This window comes from Mus caroli, chromosome 4, assembly GCF_900094665.2.
Source record: "Mus caroli chromosome 4, CAROLI_EIJ_v1.1, whole genome shotgun sequence".
NCBI lineage: Eukaryota > Metazoa > Chordata > Mammalia > Rodentia > Muridae > Mus > Mus caroli.
This window is the reverse complement of record NC_034573.1, coordinates 128,555,248-128,572,477: the sequence shown is the minus strand read 5'-3', so window position 1 is coordinate 128,572,477 and position 17,230 is coordinate 128,555,248. Positions and strand designations below refer to the sequence as shown.

Here is a 17,230-nt window from a genome sequence, read left to right as displayed (position 1 = left end):
CTCTCTGCCCATCAGTCTCCTGGGAAGCAAGAGCCTAGCCTAGAGCAGTGGTTCTCAACCTCCCTAATGCAGAGAGACCCTTTAATACAGTTCCTCAGGTTGTGGCGCCCCCCCCAACCATAAATTTATTTTTGTTGCTACTCCTCAAGTGTAATTTGGCTACTGTTATGAACCATAATGTAAGTATCCATGTTTTCTGATGGTTTTGGGTGACCCCTGTGAAAAGGTTGCTCAATCCCAAGGGGGCCGTGACCCACGGGTTGAGAACCACTTCCGTAGACAGCCTGCTGCTATGAATCAGAAGGACACAGGTCTGTACCTGACTTCAAGTTCAGGGTTCTCCTTGCTTTGTCAGCCATTTCCACCAATCTTGAGCCAGTGTCTGGGATTGTACCTGGGACAGACTCGTGCAAATGGGATCTAGACGGACTCTGGATTCATTCGCTGAATAGTTATTGAGTCCTGGGAAAACTGAAGACTCTGTGGTCCACGGGCTTACAGCCTGGTCTGAGGTCTAAGCTGGGTCACTGCGGGCTTCTCAGGAGTCTTGTTTCAAAGTATTTCAGTTATTGGATAGTTATACAATTATTAGTCCATCAAGAATGACCTGCAGTCAGCCGGGCGTGGTGGTGCATGCCTTTGATCCCAGCACTCGAGAGGCAGAGGCAGGCGGATTTCTGAGTTGTAGGCCAACCTGGTCTACAAAGTGAGTTCCAGGACAGCCAGGACTGCACAGAGACACCCTATCTCGAAAATCCAAAATAACGCCCCCCCCCCAAAAAAAAAACCAAACCAAACAAACAAACAAAAAGAATGACCTACAGTCAACCATATCCAGAAACAACCTCTGGTCTCCCAACACATTGCAGGACCCTTTTCTAGACTTTCCCCTGTCTTCATGTCCATTGTCATCCCATTGATGGTGGTGAGGCACCTGTCACTAGCCCAGGGTGCACTTCTGTCAGGAAACCCAGTATAAGCCAGAGCCTATATCTTTCCTAACAGTCTGAAAGATGGCCACTAGAGGGCGCCCCAGGACCACACTTCCTGTCAAATGAGGGTCAGGCTTGTGTCCCTCCCAAGTTTTTTGCTTTATAGCCTTGTTTGAGTCAGTCACAACAGACACAACCTGCCGCCCACTTCTTCTTTTTCCAAGCGATGAGAGGCTTCCCCTTTCAAAGTTCCCCATGACACATCCCTTTGATTTCATGCTCGCAGAGATCTTGTTATACCATGAAGAAGATGAAGGGAGTGGATGTTTATCAGGTGTCCTCTGTGAAACTCACCCTGTGCGATAGTTATGCTGCTTTGAGCTATGGACCCGGCTCCTCTTGCTCAGGCTGCTGCCCAGTTATTACAGATGGCCGAGGTATTGCCGCTGTAGTTAGGAGTAAAATCTGTCGCAGGTCTCTCCTGCTGGGAACCCTTTAATGATCCTAACATGCTGAAGTCTTCTTTTCTGACTCTGTGTTTGGAGCTCGAGTCAGCTGTGTAGGCGAACAGCTGACCTGCACGGACACCTGGATGGGCACCTGCACAGACACCTGTATGGACACCTGGATGGGCACCTGCACAGACACCTGCATGGACACCTGGATGGGCACCTGCACAGACACCTGCATGGACACCTGGATGGGCACATGCACAGATACCTGCATGGACACCTGGATGAGCACCTGCATAGACACCTGCATGGACACCTGGATGAGCACCTGCACAGACACCTGCACAGACATCTGGATGGACACCTGGATGGACACCTGGATGGGCACCTGCACAGACACCTGGACCTTCCATCTGTTAGGTCCACTTAATGCAGCCATACCTGAATGTCATGATGACACAGCTGGTGCCCACTTCTTCAAGCAGTGAAGGGCCTGGAGTGAGTTCACCTTCTGGGCAGAGTATGGCCCTTCTGGCCCTCAGATTCCCATCTATCCAAAAAGGAGATTGGACTAGAGGCAGACCTCAGTTGATACAGCATTTGCCTAGCACACAGGAAGCCTGGGGGTTTCTTCCCAGTATTGTGTAAAACCAGTTGTTAAAGCGCAGAATCCTAGCACTCAGGAGGTGGAGGCAGGAAGGTCAGAAGTTCATGGTTATCTTTGGCTACCTAGCAAGTTCAAGGCCAGCCTGGGTTACATAAGACCTCACCTCAAAAAAAAAAAAAAGTGTTTTTGTTTTTTTTAAAGGTGGAAAAGATGGGTTTGCTTTCCCATCTAAATTAGTCCTTGCCAGGGGGGCGTTTTGAGGTCTGATGACAAAAGGAACATATATTTAGGTTTGCATTTTTTTGTTGTTGTTTCTCATAGTAAGCCATCTGGCCAGAAATGTTCCTTCCAGAGAGAACCATGACAGTCTTGGATAAGACTGGAGAGAGAGAGAGAGAGAGAGAGAGAGAGAGAGAGAGAGAGAGAGAGAGAGAGAGAGAGAGAAGTGTGTGGCCTGGGCATGGTGACACACACCTTCACCTCAGCCCTCAGGAGGCAGAGGCAGGTGGGTGGGTCTCTGTGGGAGCTCGGGTCAGGCTGTTTCAAAGCCTGAGTTTCAGGGCATGGAAACGTGGGAATTCACTGCTATAGAAAACAAAGGACTTATGGCTGGTCCTACAAACAAGAGCCGCCATGTCACCTCTCTCCCTACTGTATGACAGTGCTTAGCATTGTGCTGGCCCAGGATAGGTACTCAAAATAGGACTGGATGGATGAGGGAACACAGGTAAACAACTGTGTAAAGCCTGAAGAAACAATGGAAGACTGTTACAGGAAAATAAACTTCTCTTATTCAGAAGAGGGTATTGATATGCCAGAGGGGACTTAGTGGATCTTGTGAGCGCTGACTAGTCCCGTGGCTTCTTCAGCTGATCCGGTGGATCAGGTGTGGTCCTGGAGGCCAGAGACCAGGGCTCATGATCTCTGAGGGGGCAGGATGAGTTTGCTGGGTGAGGAATCTGGGTTCTGAGCTTCTCAGGGCCTGAGACTGCAGCAGCCTGGGGTTGTTATGGAGCCGAGCAGAGCCTCAGCAGGGTGGGGTGGGCCCAGTACACAGCTTGTTGGGGTAGTGGGCATACTTGCGGTTATAAGTGTTCAGGTTGTGGCGAAAGCAGAGAGCGGCTCTCTTGTCACACTCGCAGGTATGCCGCTGGCAAGCCGTTCTACCAGCTAGAGGGGGATGGAAACAAGCCAGGGACTCAGGTGGCAGCTGGGCGCTGGGCACTGTGTGCTGTGGTGGTGGGCGGGGTGTGTGTGTGTGGTGGGCGGGGTGTGAATGGTGGGCGGGGCAATACCGGCTCCCTGCTGCTCTGTGGTCCAGCTTCCCAGCCCCATCTTTAGCCCCTTTCTTACTTCCTTGGAAGCCCACGCTCAAGGGGATGCTCCGTACTTTTGCCTGTCAAGGATTGCGTTGGGGCTGGCTTGCTAGCTCCAGGACACAAATAAAGCCAAAAGTTTGCCCAGGGTGTCTCCTTCCTCTCCAACCTCATGCAAAAGGTCTTAGCCCTCTCCTGCCAGAGGCTTTGTAACCTCTCACCTTCCTCCTGTGAGGGCTGTAACAAGGCTTCACAACCTCTCACCTTCCTCCTGACAGGGCTGTAACAACCCTCCCGTATTAGAGATGCCCAGGGTCCGGGATAGAGGCTAATGCTGGGGCTCCTGGGGACTTCAGCCTGTCTTAATCAGAGTAGACAGAGCCTGCACCCAGCCCAGGTATCAGATTGGTCCACTCTGCCTTCCTGAGAGCCAGCTGGCATCCTCATGGCAGGCGCCAGGTGCCTGGAAGACTTCTGTCTACGTGGTTGTCTGTTTCTGCCCGGGGTCGCTCTGGCTATTTTTTTTGTCCCCAGGAATACACCTCCGTGTCTAGAAGGGTCTGATGTCTCATTTCCTCTTCAAAGTGAGCATCTCCCTTCAGGAGTCTGCCCACACCTGCTATGTCAGCAGGACTGGAGGTCCTAACAGTAGGCAGCTGGAATGGGTGGGGCTATCTCAGTTTAACAGGCAAAGAATCACGCAGGTTTTCCACAAACCATTCCTTTGCTCAAAGTAGCAGGGAGTGGGGGCACAAGGCAAAGAGCCTGCATCCCTTCAGCCTGATTCCTCCCTGAACACCCTCTCAGTGCCATCCCAACTGGGGACCACCCGACCCTTGCCTGAGCCCTCAGTGATGAGGACCTGATACGGCTGCCTGGTTGAGCAATCTCTTAGCTCACACTTTGGCACAGACCTGAGTTCTGTGTTGAGCCCAATCCTCAGGCTGCTGGGTTCTTCCCTGGGCACTACACCCACCAGGGCCTCCTCTCCTCTGGGATAACTAGACCTGGCTTTTACATTGTGACGAAAACTTTAAGTGCCGTTGGGTATTCTTGGTTAAGGCTATTTCCCTAGATAAGGCTTGGAGGAAACCTAATAGGACCCAATGGGCAATGAACTGGGCAAAGTGAGGGAGGTGGGGCCAGCCTAGCAGTCCCAGTGGGTGCAAACAGCTTGTGAGAATAGGGGCTGCTGTTCACAGTCATATCCCCTCCTGCCTCCTCCTAGGGGAGGATTTTTGGACTCTAGTTCTGGGGGTGGCTCAGCTCTGTCCCTTCTGGTGACTCCTCAGAGGCTGAGCCTGGGCAAGGGCTCTATGGGCGGGGTCACAAGGCTGTACAGCCCAGATGCCCTGTAAGAATCAGAAACGGTGGAAGGGTGTTCCCACTCTTATGTGATGATAGGACGCTTAAAGGGTCTGGCCCTGTGACAAGGAACAAGCTCACTATCTGGAGGGACTCCTGCCTACCCGGTGTCTGGCTCACTCCAGGGTTGGTCACCTACCACAGAAGATGTTGTCTCGAGTGATAGAGAAGAGGTACTTTTCCAGCTTGGGGTCACAGCCCAGCTTCTCCAGGCGGCCATAGCAGCAGTCATGGGCATGACAACACCTATGGGGGCAGAGTTAACCCAGAGGGGCTGTTAGTCAGGCTGGGCTGGGCTGGAGCAGCTCCTGGGACCCCAGAACCCAGGAGGGAAGTAGAGTACGAGTCCCTGCTGTCTAGGTGCCCCCAGCTTCTCCTTCCTCCCAGACTGCTCCCCCAGGTCCTCCAGGCAGTCCTCCTGCTCACCAATCCGTCTCGTCCACTGGCCAGTGGGAGCCACCGACACCGCAATAGCAGCCATAGTCATTGTACTGCAGGGCAGGCTTTCCCGTCATTCTCTCAATCATCACTCCAAACTGAACCAGGTTCCCGCCAACCAGGGGCACTACAGAAATGGTGGCAGAGGCCACAAGGTTCCGCAGGGCCGGTGAGCATTGCATCCAGGGCCCCATCCTGAAGTCCCCTTAAGATCTGACTCCAGACATTTCCCAAAGGATTCAGTAATCCTCCCCACTCCAAAGCACCCAGCTATCAATAGCAAGGAAACTAAGTATGCTTTGTGCTTTGATCGCCTAGATAGCCACCCCCACCTGTGTGCTGTGTGTGTGTGTGTGTGTGTCTGTGTCACGAATATGTGCATATCCATGGAAGCCACAGTTGGTACCAGTTTTCTTTACCTTCCACCTCACTGTTGAGACAGAATCTCTCAGTGAACCTTGTCTATTTGGCTAGACTGGCTAGTCAGCGAGCTGCCAAGATTCACTCCTCCACGGCCCCGGGGTTACAGATGTGTGTCTCAATGCCTATCTTTTACATAGGTCTTGGGGATTCAAACTCAGTCTCCTACCCATCCCACGTTCCCCACGCCTGCTTCACTTCCTCATGCTATACTGGACCCCTACACTGACTCTTTACATCTCTCTCAGGAAAATCTGAATCTCCTCAGCCCTCAGCCCCTTTCTCCCCAGCAGCTCCCAGAACCTTCTGATTCCGTGGTGGGGAGGCACACATCCCCACAGGCTGGGGATCACAGGGCTCTCAAACCCTTTCCCACTGCATTCTTCTCAGCCCTTTCCCCTGCTCTCCCTCTCTTCCAGTCAGTGCTGCCTCAGGAGCCTTAGGATGGCCAGGTGGGTGGTGGTGGGAAGGCAGGCAGCCTCTAGCACTTAGTACCCTGATGCTCTGTGCAGAGCCCTGCTCAGGTATCCAGAGTATGGGGTGGGGGAGGAGAGGAAGAGAGAGGTCATGAAAGTCACTTACCCAGGAGGCAAAGGCAAGCCAGGGCAATGGGAGGTTTCATCCTGGGGGAGGTAGGCAGGGGGCATGGGAGCCTGCTGCAATGGGAGGAAGTGATCTGGGGCCTCTGATCTCCAGACACCTCCCAATTAGTTAAATACACAGGGCCTGTCCACCCCTGTCATTAACCCTGGAGTGCCCAGTGATGCAATAATTCCCACACTTTGACTAAGTTCCCAGGGGAGGGGCCAGCCAGTTCCCTGGGGGCCTGGGGTGCTCTTTTCCCGAGGGTGTGTGAAAACAGGGATGGGACAGTCTTGTGGCCATCTTTCCTTCTGTTCCACCTTCTCTGGGCCCCCCACACTCCTAAATTGCTAACTTTGCTCCTGGGGTCTGTGCCCCATTTTTCCCCCTATGCTTCCTGCTTTCTATTGTGTTCATTTCCTTGTAACCAACCCATCCGATGAGGCCCAGTGCTGTGGAGAGACTGAAGCTCTCCTGGAGCCAAGTTCCGAGTGTGTCCTGTTTCCAATGCAGAAGTGTCCCTCCCCAGCCATCCCTCTTCATGACTGGTGACTGAGATAACTTGGCCATCTGCTTCTGTCAACACCCAGGGCTTTCTGAATCCTGTTTCCACCATGTTTCACGAGGCCCTGGGCAGGCCCTTTCCCTTGCTTGGGACCTCAGTGTTGCTGTCTGTGTTACAGAGACAGAGGCATCCTGCCTCACCTCCTTCATGAGAACTGGCTCCCACTGAGCATGTGCAGGGCCACAGGTGCATACACAGGGCCAAAGACCCTCCATTGCCCCATGACAGGGGGTGGGGTGGGGACTGACACAGACAGACAGACACCTCAGTAAATAAGGAGCTGGAATGTGGACCCAGGCAGCTCTAAAGGGCTCACCAAGGGCCAACTTAGCCCCTTTGGGCTGAGGGTGGGGGTGGGTAGGTGGGCGCTGTGCTACTCAGACCACGATTTGTTTTTTGTTTTTTAAGTAAAATCAGAGGAATGATGTTAATACAGCCTGGACTATGTCTGACTTTATAATAACACAATTATAAAGCCTAATTCTCTCTTCTCTATTTTTCTTCCAGACTCGGGAAAGACTCTCATGGGAGGAGGCACCTGGGGCATGTGACTAATGACCCCTTCTCTAGCTTCAAGCCTGTTCTGAGTGCCTGGGGTCTGTCTGCATTCTGTGGCCTTGGCTGGGCCTCAAGAGAAGGAATCTAGACACCTTGGCCAAAGTGCCCTGTCCCTGGGAAGTTTCTCTGAAGAGTCAGGAGGAGAGCTCTGAGTGGCCTGACTCCCTGGGTCATGTGCCTGGGGAAGAAAGGTTCTGAACACAGGAGGGGAGCTGTAAACAAGGCTATACACAGGGCCTCAGCCCCACATTCAACCCTGCCCATCCACTTCCTGAAACCACACCCCTACCTCTGCCACCTCCCGGGGGCATCTGGGTACTGCAAGCTCTGTCCCTGTTGCAGAGGTGATGGGGACCGAGTCCACCTGCCTGCCACACCCTGCAGCTCTGAGTCACCATCTATTGAGAGAGGTCCCTTTTCTTGCCATTTCCTTTTGATTTTTAATGAGAGTTCTTCTGGCAGTTCCTAGCTTCTGGCCTGGGTCACGAGGCCTCAAACCATGAGTCATAGGAACAGCTGACTCCCAACAGCATGGCATCGAGGTTTAGTCCCTGGGAGTAGTGAGCGCAAGAGGAGCCTGGATTCTGAGACAGTTTGCTTTTGAATCCTGACCTGGGCAGGATGGGACCCTGAATGTTCCCATAGGGCTGTATCCATTTTGGAGAAATCTGGGCTAGCTTCCTGGAGGAGGCTACCCCGTTGAAGTGCAATGCTAGTGGAGGCTAGACTTAGAAAGGTTCAGATATCCGAGAAAGGATGTTGGTGTTAGGGCCTTCACACCTCTTGTGCAACGTGGCAGAAATTATAGCAAAGCCAGGACCTGAATGCTCGAACCTTCACTTAGGGGCCTCTCGGAGCCTACTTCATCATCTATAAAAATGGAAATAATTAGACTGACTTTTTAGGGCTGTAAGCCAGACAAAGGAGACAAGAGATGGCAAGGCCTTTTGTGGGCAGCCTTGTCCTCAGGGGGAACCAATCAATATTGGGGGTGGGGGGGCGGGGAAGCGTGCAGGGAGCCTGTGCTTCCAGCATGCTCATGGGAAGTCTCTACTGTCTCTACTTGATAGTCAGAAGGAAGGGTGAGGTTCCAGGGTGGCGGCTGAAGTGGTTGGCGTGGAGGTCAGGATGGATGTGTGTGAGGCACTGAGGAGCTTAGACTGCAGTGCCATTTCTTTCTCTTGTTATTTATTTGTATCTTTGGGGGGGGGGTGGAGAGACAGCCTAGTTGGTGCAGGGCTTGCTTGGCATATCAGATGCCCTAGATCTGATACCCTGCTCTGTGTGACCTGGGTATGTGGGTGTACATCTGGAACCTTAGCGCTCAGCACGCAGAGGCGAGAGCATCAGAAACTAAAGGTCATCTTTGTGTGTGTAGGAGTTTAAGGCCAGCTTGGGCTACAGGTCTAAAATAATAAAAAGGAGTAAGGGGTTTCAAGGGGGCTGAGACAGTTGGTGAGACAGTTTGCTGCATAAGTGTGAGGGCCTGGGTTCAAATCCCCGACACCCACATAAATAGTCACGTGTGGCTCTACATGTCTGGAACCTCAGTGCTTTAGGGAGTGGAGACAGGAGGATGGCTGGGGCTTGCTGGCTGCTGGCTGTTTCTGTGTTCATTGAGAGAGACTGTTTCAAGGGAATAAGAGAATGAGAGAGCAGGATACCTGATGTCTTCCTCTGGCCTCTTCATGCACATTCATGGGTGTATATATCTGTGAGTACAGGTATGCAACATATGTACACACAGCACACACAGCCACATACACATACATGTGTACACACATGCACACACATACACACATGTGCACCTACATGTATCCACATATATACATACACACTCATACAACACACACATGGATACACACATGTGCACACACATGTACACACTTATACAACACACATATACACACATGCACATACATTTGTACAATACACATATACATGCATACACATGCACACACATGTACACACATACACATACTTATATACGCATACACATGCATACAGACATACTCAGGCACACACATAGGCATACTCGTACAACACATACATGCATACGCACATACACAGCACACACATGAACACACACACCCCTCTTTTAGTTTAGAAGTCAATACAACCATCACCATCAAATCAAAGGCTATGATTTACTAATTCCCTAGAGAGCTGTGAGCACTGCTGCCAGCCAGCTGTCCTCCTTCACTTCCTGTCACAGGCTTCCTATGCTTCCTAGAGCCTTAAGGACCCTCTGGAGCTCTCTGAACAAAGCAGCTGTGTTTGTCACTTTTCCAGTTGCTGTGACAAAATACCAGACAAAAGTAACGGGTGGTGGTGGTGGTGGCACATATTCTGTCTCACAGTTCAAGGGTGTACAGTCCACTGTGACTGGAAGTCATGGGGTAGGAGCATGGAGCAGCTGCTCACATGACTTCTGCAGTCAGGAAGCAGAGAGATAGAGACAGAGACAGAGAGAGACACATAGAGAGACAGGGAGACACAGAGAGAGACAGAGAGACACACACACATACACACAGAGACAGAGAGACAGACAGAGAGACAGACAAACACACACACAGGGAGAAAGAGAGAGAGGGGGCGGGCTGGTGCTCAGTTTGCTTTTCTCTTCATTCATCCCAGCCCTTAGGATGATGCTGGCCACATTCCCTCCTTGGTTAAAACTTTCCAAAAGTTTCTTCAGAGACATACCCAGGAGTGTGTTTCCATGGTGACGTAAATTCTGCCAGGGTGATGATAATGATGAACCATCACATGCGGTGACCTTATTAATGCTTCCTCAGTCAATAAACTAAACTGAGAACCTATTTGGCGCTGGGGACCTACTCTGTGCTGGGGATCTACTCTGTGCTAGGGACCTACTCTGTGCTGGAGACCTCTACACTGGGGATACTCTGGAGAGCAAACGCAGGTGAGTTGCCTACTAGTTACAGCCAGTAAAGAATCTGAAAGTACAGGAGGAGCCTTCGGGCCTGGGTGGATGATGGAACATGTTCCGTATGCCTTTCGGTCCTTTTCTTCCCTGTTCCTTCTCAGTATCATTTTTGTCCTTAAGCTGACTTCCATGGTTGGAAGATGGTCACATGTGTCAAAGGACCTCCTGCTTCCTCCTCTCCTTTGGGGAAAGCAGAGAAAGCTGACTCTCTTCAGACTTCAGAAGACTAGCTTTGTTCAGTCTGACCCCATCCTTGTTGCATGTGGAAGCTGGATGACTCCTCCTTCAGGGCCACATGGAGTTATATGTGGTCGAGAGCTCTCCAATGTGAGTCTTGGGAACCAACCACTTGACCACTATGCCAGCTCTCCCAGGAGATTACCCAGGAGATGTTGTAAGCACCAGGTTTCAATCCATGTATCACTCTTACAACATGCCCATGATGGCCCAGGTAGCACCATGCCAAGCAAACCTCCCAAAACTCTGAATTTGTTTATTCCAAGAGAAATGGCAAGCCTGGGAAGAAATGCCAGCAAGAGAAGATGTGAACGGTGGGCTGGTGAGGCAACTCAGTGGTAAAGCAAATAAACAGCCCTGGGCTTTGTTGTCCCTGCTACCACAAACAAAAACTGTGTGAGCAGGGGCCGAGATGGCTCAGCAGTTAAGAGTTTGCTGCTCTTGTAGAGAACCCAAATTTGATTACCAGCACCCGTGTTGGTTGGATGGCTCACAGCAACGTGTAACTCCAGCTCAGGGGGATATCATGCCCCCTTCTGGCCTCTGTATGAACTTACATGCACACACGTACACACATATACACACACACACGACACACACATACACAGAGATACATACACATCCATATAAATTAAAATACCTTCTTTAAAAGTATGAGGAAGCTGGCAATACAAAACGCACATCTCAAAGTAAAAGCTAACCGACCCAGGAAAGCTTTCAACAGAAACAGAGAAGCTTCCAGAGCAGTAGGAACCACCTTTGTTCTCCACCCTGGAGAAGTTCAGAACAGGGTCAAATTCCTGACTACCAGCCCCTTATTCATGAAGAGAGAATAATTCGCTGCATCCACATCAGCAAACATTTATGCTTCCAACACTGCTGGTTGAGAGCATGAAAGAATTCCTGGTGATCTGGGGGACACAGGCAGGGAAATGTGTGTGTATCCTTGACAGAGGTGTGGGGCATATCACTTTGATAGTCACAGAGAAGGGGACGATTAATTATCTTTGGATGCTGTATTTATTAATTTTTCTCACCGTGTGACCACATGCCTGATATGAAGCAACCTAAAGGAGAAAGGATTTATTTTGGTTTCAGATGCTGGAATCCATCGTGGCAGAGAAGCGTGGTGGGCGGCTCCATTCAGATGCTGGGTGTTTGCCACAGAGTTTGTTGCATCTCAGATGATGGGAGAAGCAGAGAGCAATGGGGCTGGAAGCAGGGCTGGGCTATAACCCACAAGCCCATCCTTCCATGTTTCCCACTCCTTCCAGGTAGGTTCCATCTTCTACAAGCCATAAAACCTCCTGAAAAGCAAATGGAGCAGAAAACCTCTGCCCTTGGTTCCATAATGAAGCTGTCCCAACGTCACGCAACAGAGACTACCTGGGTCTTTCCTTCACAAGGCCTAAGGGCTTATCTCCTCCATCCAGCCTGCTTTCACCATTTCAGAAAAGAAGAAAAACCAGACTGAAGGCCTGCCAACATGTGAGAATCAGGCCATGGGCCACTTCCCTGATTGGTCCTGGGTAGCAGAGATGAAATCTAGATTTTGGAAGATGTTAACTCAGGAGGACTGGAGGAGAGTGTTTACTAGCAGGGGAAAGTTCAAGAGTGCCTGGCCATTAAGCTAGTCATCGTATATCAAAATTAACTAGTGTGTGTGTGCGCGTGCATGCGTGTGTGTGTATGTGTGTGTGTGTGTGCGTGCGTGTGTGTGTCTGTGTGTGTGTGTATTTCATTTGCAAATCCAGAGGTCTCTGGCTGGTGGCTGGGAGTGTGACCTGCTGGAAGCACAAAGTGGTAAGCTAAACTCATTGCAACAGATGGCCCCAATGTGGTAGGTAAGAACTCACTATTTAACAATTAATTAGAGATTCCCAAATGGAATACACACCCATCATGAGTTTAGAGGTGAGAACTGGTTTCTTAGTGAGCTGAGGTGAGTCACATGGTTACAAAACTTGGATAAAGGAACATACCCACCTGCAGGGATTTACCCCAAGGCCCTTTTAAAAGATTCTAGCTGCCTCAGAGAATCTTAGCTGAGATGCTCAGAGCCCCTGCTGTGCAAAGAGTCAGGATGGCTGCTCCAAGGCAGAGTCAGATGGTAAAGGCAGCCTGCTTCCTACAAGCAAATAGTCAAAGGGTAGGTATAAATAAAATGTGATGATTTAATTGCTTTAAAGGATAGACGGGAGTATAATGATAATTGTTTAAATGTTTTTAAGTATACATAGGGTTTTTTTTGTTGTTTTTTTGTTTGTTTGTTTGTTTGTTTGTTTTCCGAGACAGGGTTTCTCTGTGTAGCCCTGGCTGTCCTGGAACTCACTTTGTATACCAGGCTGGCCTCAAACTCAGAAATCCACCCGCCTCTGCCTCCCGCGTGCTGGGATTAAAGGCATGCGCCACCAGGCCTAGCTGTATACATAGATATTAAGTTCCACAGAAGGGAGAAGTCAGGGAAATTGAATGAAGAAATGCTTTAGAGAAAATTTGAAAGGTCTTGCCAGGGCAAATACTTAGAATCTTTGAACATGGTCTACACGGGATTTCTGGGATTTTTCTGCCTGGTTTGCATAGAGCCTGGAAATAGGCTTACACAGTAAGATCACATCGATAATAAATAATTGAGGCTTTCGATCTTTAAAATTTAGGTCTGAAAGCAGGGGATAGGGAACCTAACCTATCTCAGACAGTAGACTTAGGCCTTGGTAATTATATGAAGAGAAAAGGGCATACTACCATATGTACCCACAGAGATATTAGTCTCCACAGAAGGGACGGTTTAAGTTTATATAGATGTATAAATAATTGAGGCTTTTGATCTTAAATTGTAGGTCATAATCAGGGGATAATGAAGAAGCACTGTCTCGACAGATAATACTTGTTTAGATTATTTTAAGTTCTTTGAATTGTTTTAATTATCAAGATGTGAGTGGTTATGAGTTTGATGGCCATATTAAAATTCCTCTCAGAGAGAGGTCATGCTATAACTTGAATGGTTTCCGGTTACTGGACCAAGGACATGGAATTTTGGGAGGGAGGCTCTGTATTTGTGTTGACAGGGAAAAGAAAAGGCTTTGGACCCCTTCCAGAGTGATATGGATCAGATATGACAGGGCTAGACACCGCACCCCCCCTCCCCCCGAAGATCTTGCCAATAGAAAAGAAAAATTTAAGAAAAATCAAACAGGACAGGTAATTTGATTTACTGATTCCTCGACATGGGAACAGCCCAGTAATTGGCTTAGACATAAAAAATGTCTTTAGTCAAAACTTCAACTAAAATGAGACAATAAATCTTGTTGGTTATGGGATCCTTAAGGTTCATTGTGCCATCCTTCACATGGCATGCATGAAGATTTATTACAATTGGTTATTGATCAAGTTAACTCATAATAGGATAGTTGTCTTTTACCTACTCAAAGAAGGAACAAAATTTCATCCTTAACTGATCTGTGCACCTTGCACAATCCATACAAATATCTTAATGGTATAAAATTTTGGTTATGAGATTCATATATGGCAGGATATATGGCTTTGACAAGATTCATCCTCGGAGCTGCTGAACTGTCCTGCTGGTCCAGCCCTGCCTCCTGATGCTGTCCAGAGACTTGGGTCCAGAACAGCTTCAGTAGCTGCAGCTGATTCCAGATGACATCACCTCATCCAGCCTCTCATATGGATCCAGTCAGAACCTCAGTCAAGCTCTGAACTTTCCAAAACATGTAGATACTGGATAACAGATGCTAACACTAGCTGTCTTAAGTCTAGCCAAGTTTTCTAAGTTTCCTAGCCCTCCCCACCCTTTAAAGAATCTCATTGACCCTACTCAGCAGGAAGAAGCCGTGGAGAGTCATCGTTCAGACCCCTTGGGTTTGGGCGTCTGTTTATGGTGATTTTACAAATTATGGATAGGTTGTCATTTTAAGAGATCATTTGGAAATGGTCATAATTGTGAACAGGGAGAAAGTAGATGGGATGGATTACTAATTTTATTCTTTAAGGAAACATTGTGTAGCCATAATCTTACATTGATAGAAATCTTTGTAATTGTTGCAAAGTTGAAGTTAAAATTTCTTACGTTGGTACAGAATTCATACATTGATATAGAGTTATGGTTTTCATTGGTATAAGTCTGTATATTGATGCAAAATTTAAAATTAATTTTGTTAGTCTTCGATAGATATTGTGCCTATACAATAAGAATTTAACATTTAAGAATACAAGGCTTAGATCCAGTCCTTCTAAAAGCTGCCATTGCAAACTGTTTAGGATAATTAAGTAACACAAGTTAAGGGTCAGATAGTAAACTCATGTTATGAGTTTCATAACATATGAGTTATGTTGGATTCTGATTTAATTATAATAAAGTGTTTTCAATTTACTCAAATAGAAAAGGCTAAGAATAGTTAAAGTTTAACAGTTCAGATATATGTTACATAGATCGACTTAAAAAAAATCAGAAATCCACAGAATGTGATATTTAATCTTATTACATCATTAAGGATTACTTGACAAGACTTGTCATCCTAACAGCTTCCCCATTCTCTTCCAAAGAAGAAATTGAGCATCAAAATCTCCATAAAGTAATGGCAAGGCAGATAAAATATTGTCCAAAGAAGACAAACAGATGTGGGACAGTTGACTGCTAAGCTCTGCCAAGACAGGGTAAGCTAGTCCTTCATATTCCTGCTTCATTTCAAGTTCTGCCAGATGGCTCTGGGCCAGAAAACTGAAGACTGATGTGCAGGCATTTTGAGAAATAGGGGACTGTCCTGGCAGTCAGCTGTCCTACAATTTGTTTAAGTTTTGGAAACTCTGTTTTGTGCTTCCTAAATATTCAGGTAATATTTAATTTGTGCTCATATTTCTGATGGGGTTGACGGCTAGTTATAGTCTCATGATCAAACTCAAGTTGTTTAGTGTTGAGAGAAATGATATAGAGTTAAAAGGATGGTTTTCCAGATGGCGATACAGACGAAAACCAGGACATAAGCAGGTATAGAATTATCAGCTCGTTAGTTAGGATAGGTGGTAGAATACTTTACCTAATTGGTAAATATGATGGACTGGATGTTCATTGTATAGCATATGTTGTAATTTACACAATTGTTATGGTTATGTTCAATTTATGTTTGAGAGAAGAGCCTCCTCGTTTTGATTTGGACAGAATAGGTGAAATGTTGGGGGTTGGTTCTAATGCCTTGAATTCATCTGGCTCCCCATGTCAGGAATCTGTGTGTCCAAATGCCGAAGGTCCCTGTCCCCAGTTGGTTTTTGATTGATCAATAAAGAGCCAATGGCCATTGGTTGGGCAGGTAGACTGAGGCAGGACTTGGAGATTTGTGTGGGTTAGGAACTAGGAGAGAGGATGGGACAGAGATCACCATGACAGGGAAGAAGAAAGAACAGACCCAAAGGCCTGCCAACATGTGAGAATCAGGCCATGGGCCACTTCCTGGATTGGGTCTGGGTAGCAGAGATGAAATCTGGATTTTGAAAGATGTTAACTCAAGAGTACCAGATGGGAGTGTTTGCCAGCAGGGGAAGATTTAAGATGCCCAGCCATTAAGCTAGTCATGGCATATCCAAATTAACTGGTGTGTGTGTGTGTGTGTGTGTGTGTGTGTGTGTGTGTGTGTGTGTGTGATTTGTGAATCCAGAGGGCTTTGGCAGGTGGCTGGGAGCGCTACCTGTTTCGAGCACAGATTGATTAGCTAAATCACTGCCTCAAGAGACCACCATCCTGACTTAGATGATTACAGAGATCATCATTTTTATTCTATCTTATTTTTCTTAGGGAGTTTATTTTTAATTATATGCATACGTATGTTTATGTGTGTTTGTGTGTGTGTATAGGATTTATATACATGGATGCAGTGCCCGTGGAAGCCAGAAAATGGCATCAGAGCCCCTGGAGCTAGGATTATGGCGGTTGTGAGCTGCTTGATTCGGGTGGGAACCCAACTCAGGGACTCTGCAAGAACTGCAAACTCGAGTAACCTCTGACCCGCAGTCACCAGCACAGGCTTGCCTGCTTCCCGAGCAGCATTTTCTCTCTTGGTGAGTGACAGGCCTTGGGTTAGTGTTCAAGGGAGGGGATAATAACCCGCCCTTGTTCCTAACCTAAAAACTTCCTGCCAGATGGCAATCTTATGATCTTCCTGACAGTTCAGAAAGTCAAGTCTCCACCCAGGCCAGAGATGCAGACAGCTCAGATCCCATTCTTCTGATTTAAAATAATAATTTAAAAAAACCCTAAAAAACACAAAAAAACCCCAATCATGTCACAGAACAGATTTAAATGAATTAAAGAAACACAAAAATTTAAGAAGCACATAAAAAAAAATAGCCATGCGTGGAGCTGGGCGATGGCTGAGCCTGACCGCTGAACCAGCGAGAGGAGCAGAGTTCGCAGCCTTCTCCTCTAAGCAGGTGTGGAGGCATGTGTCTGTAACCCCAGCACCAGGTGTGGGGGAGGGGACACGGGTGGCCTCCAGGGCTGGCTGTGTACCCAGTCCAGCTGAACCAGTGAGCTCCAGGTTCAGTGAGGAGCCCTGTCTCTGAAATGCAGCTGGAAGAGCTTTTGAAGAAAACATCTTGACATCAACTCTGGCCTCTACGTGTGCTGGCACAGGTATGTGTGTGCATGCATGTGTGTGTATGTGTGTGTGTACATGTGCATGTGTGCATGCATGAGTGTGTGCTTGTTGTGTGTGCATCTGTGCATGTGTACATGCATGTGTGTGTATGTACACATGTGTGCACATGTGTGCATGTGTGTCTGTGTATGTGCACATGT

General features: G+C 48.1%; 1 protein-coding gene across 1 annotated transcript; it reads right to left on the bottom strand.

Annotated features, from left to right (window-relative positions):
* Positions 1-2,759: 2,759 nt before the first annotated feature.
* Positions 2,760-7,664, bottom strand: Pla2g2e (phospholipase A2 group IIE). Its single transcript, XM_021161562.1, has 5 exons — positions 7,525-7,664; positions 6,113-6,186; positions 5,099-5,237; positions 4,812-4,918; positions 2,760-3,161 (listed from the first exon to the last, which is right to left on the bottom strand). Exons 2-5 carry the CDS (start codon positions 6,150-6,152, stop codon positions 3,019-3,021), a joined length of 429 nt encoding a protein of 142 aa, XP_021017221.1. The 5' UTR covers positions 6,153-6,186; positions 7,525-7,664; the 3' UTR covers positions 2,760-3,018.
* Between the last annotated feature and the right edge of the window lie 9,566 nt (positions 7,665-17,230).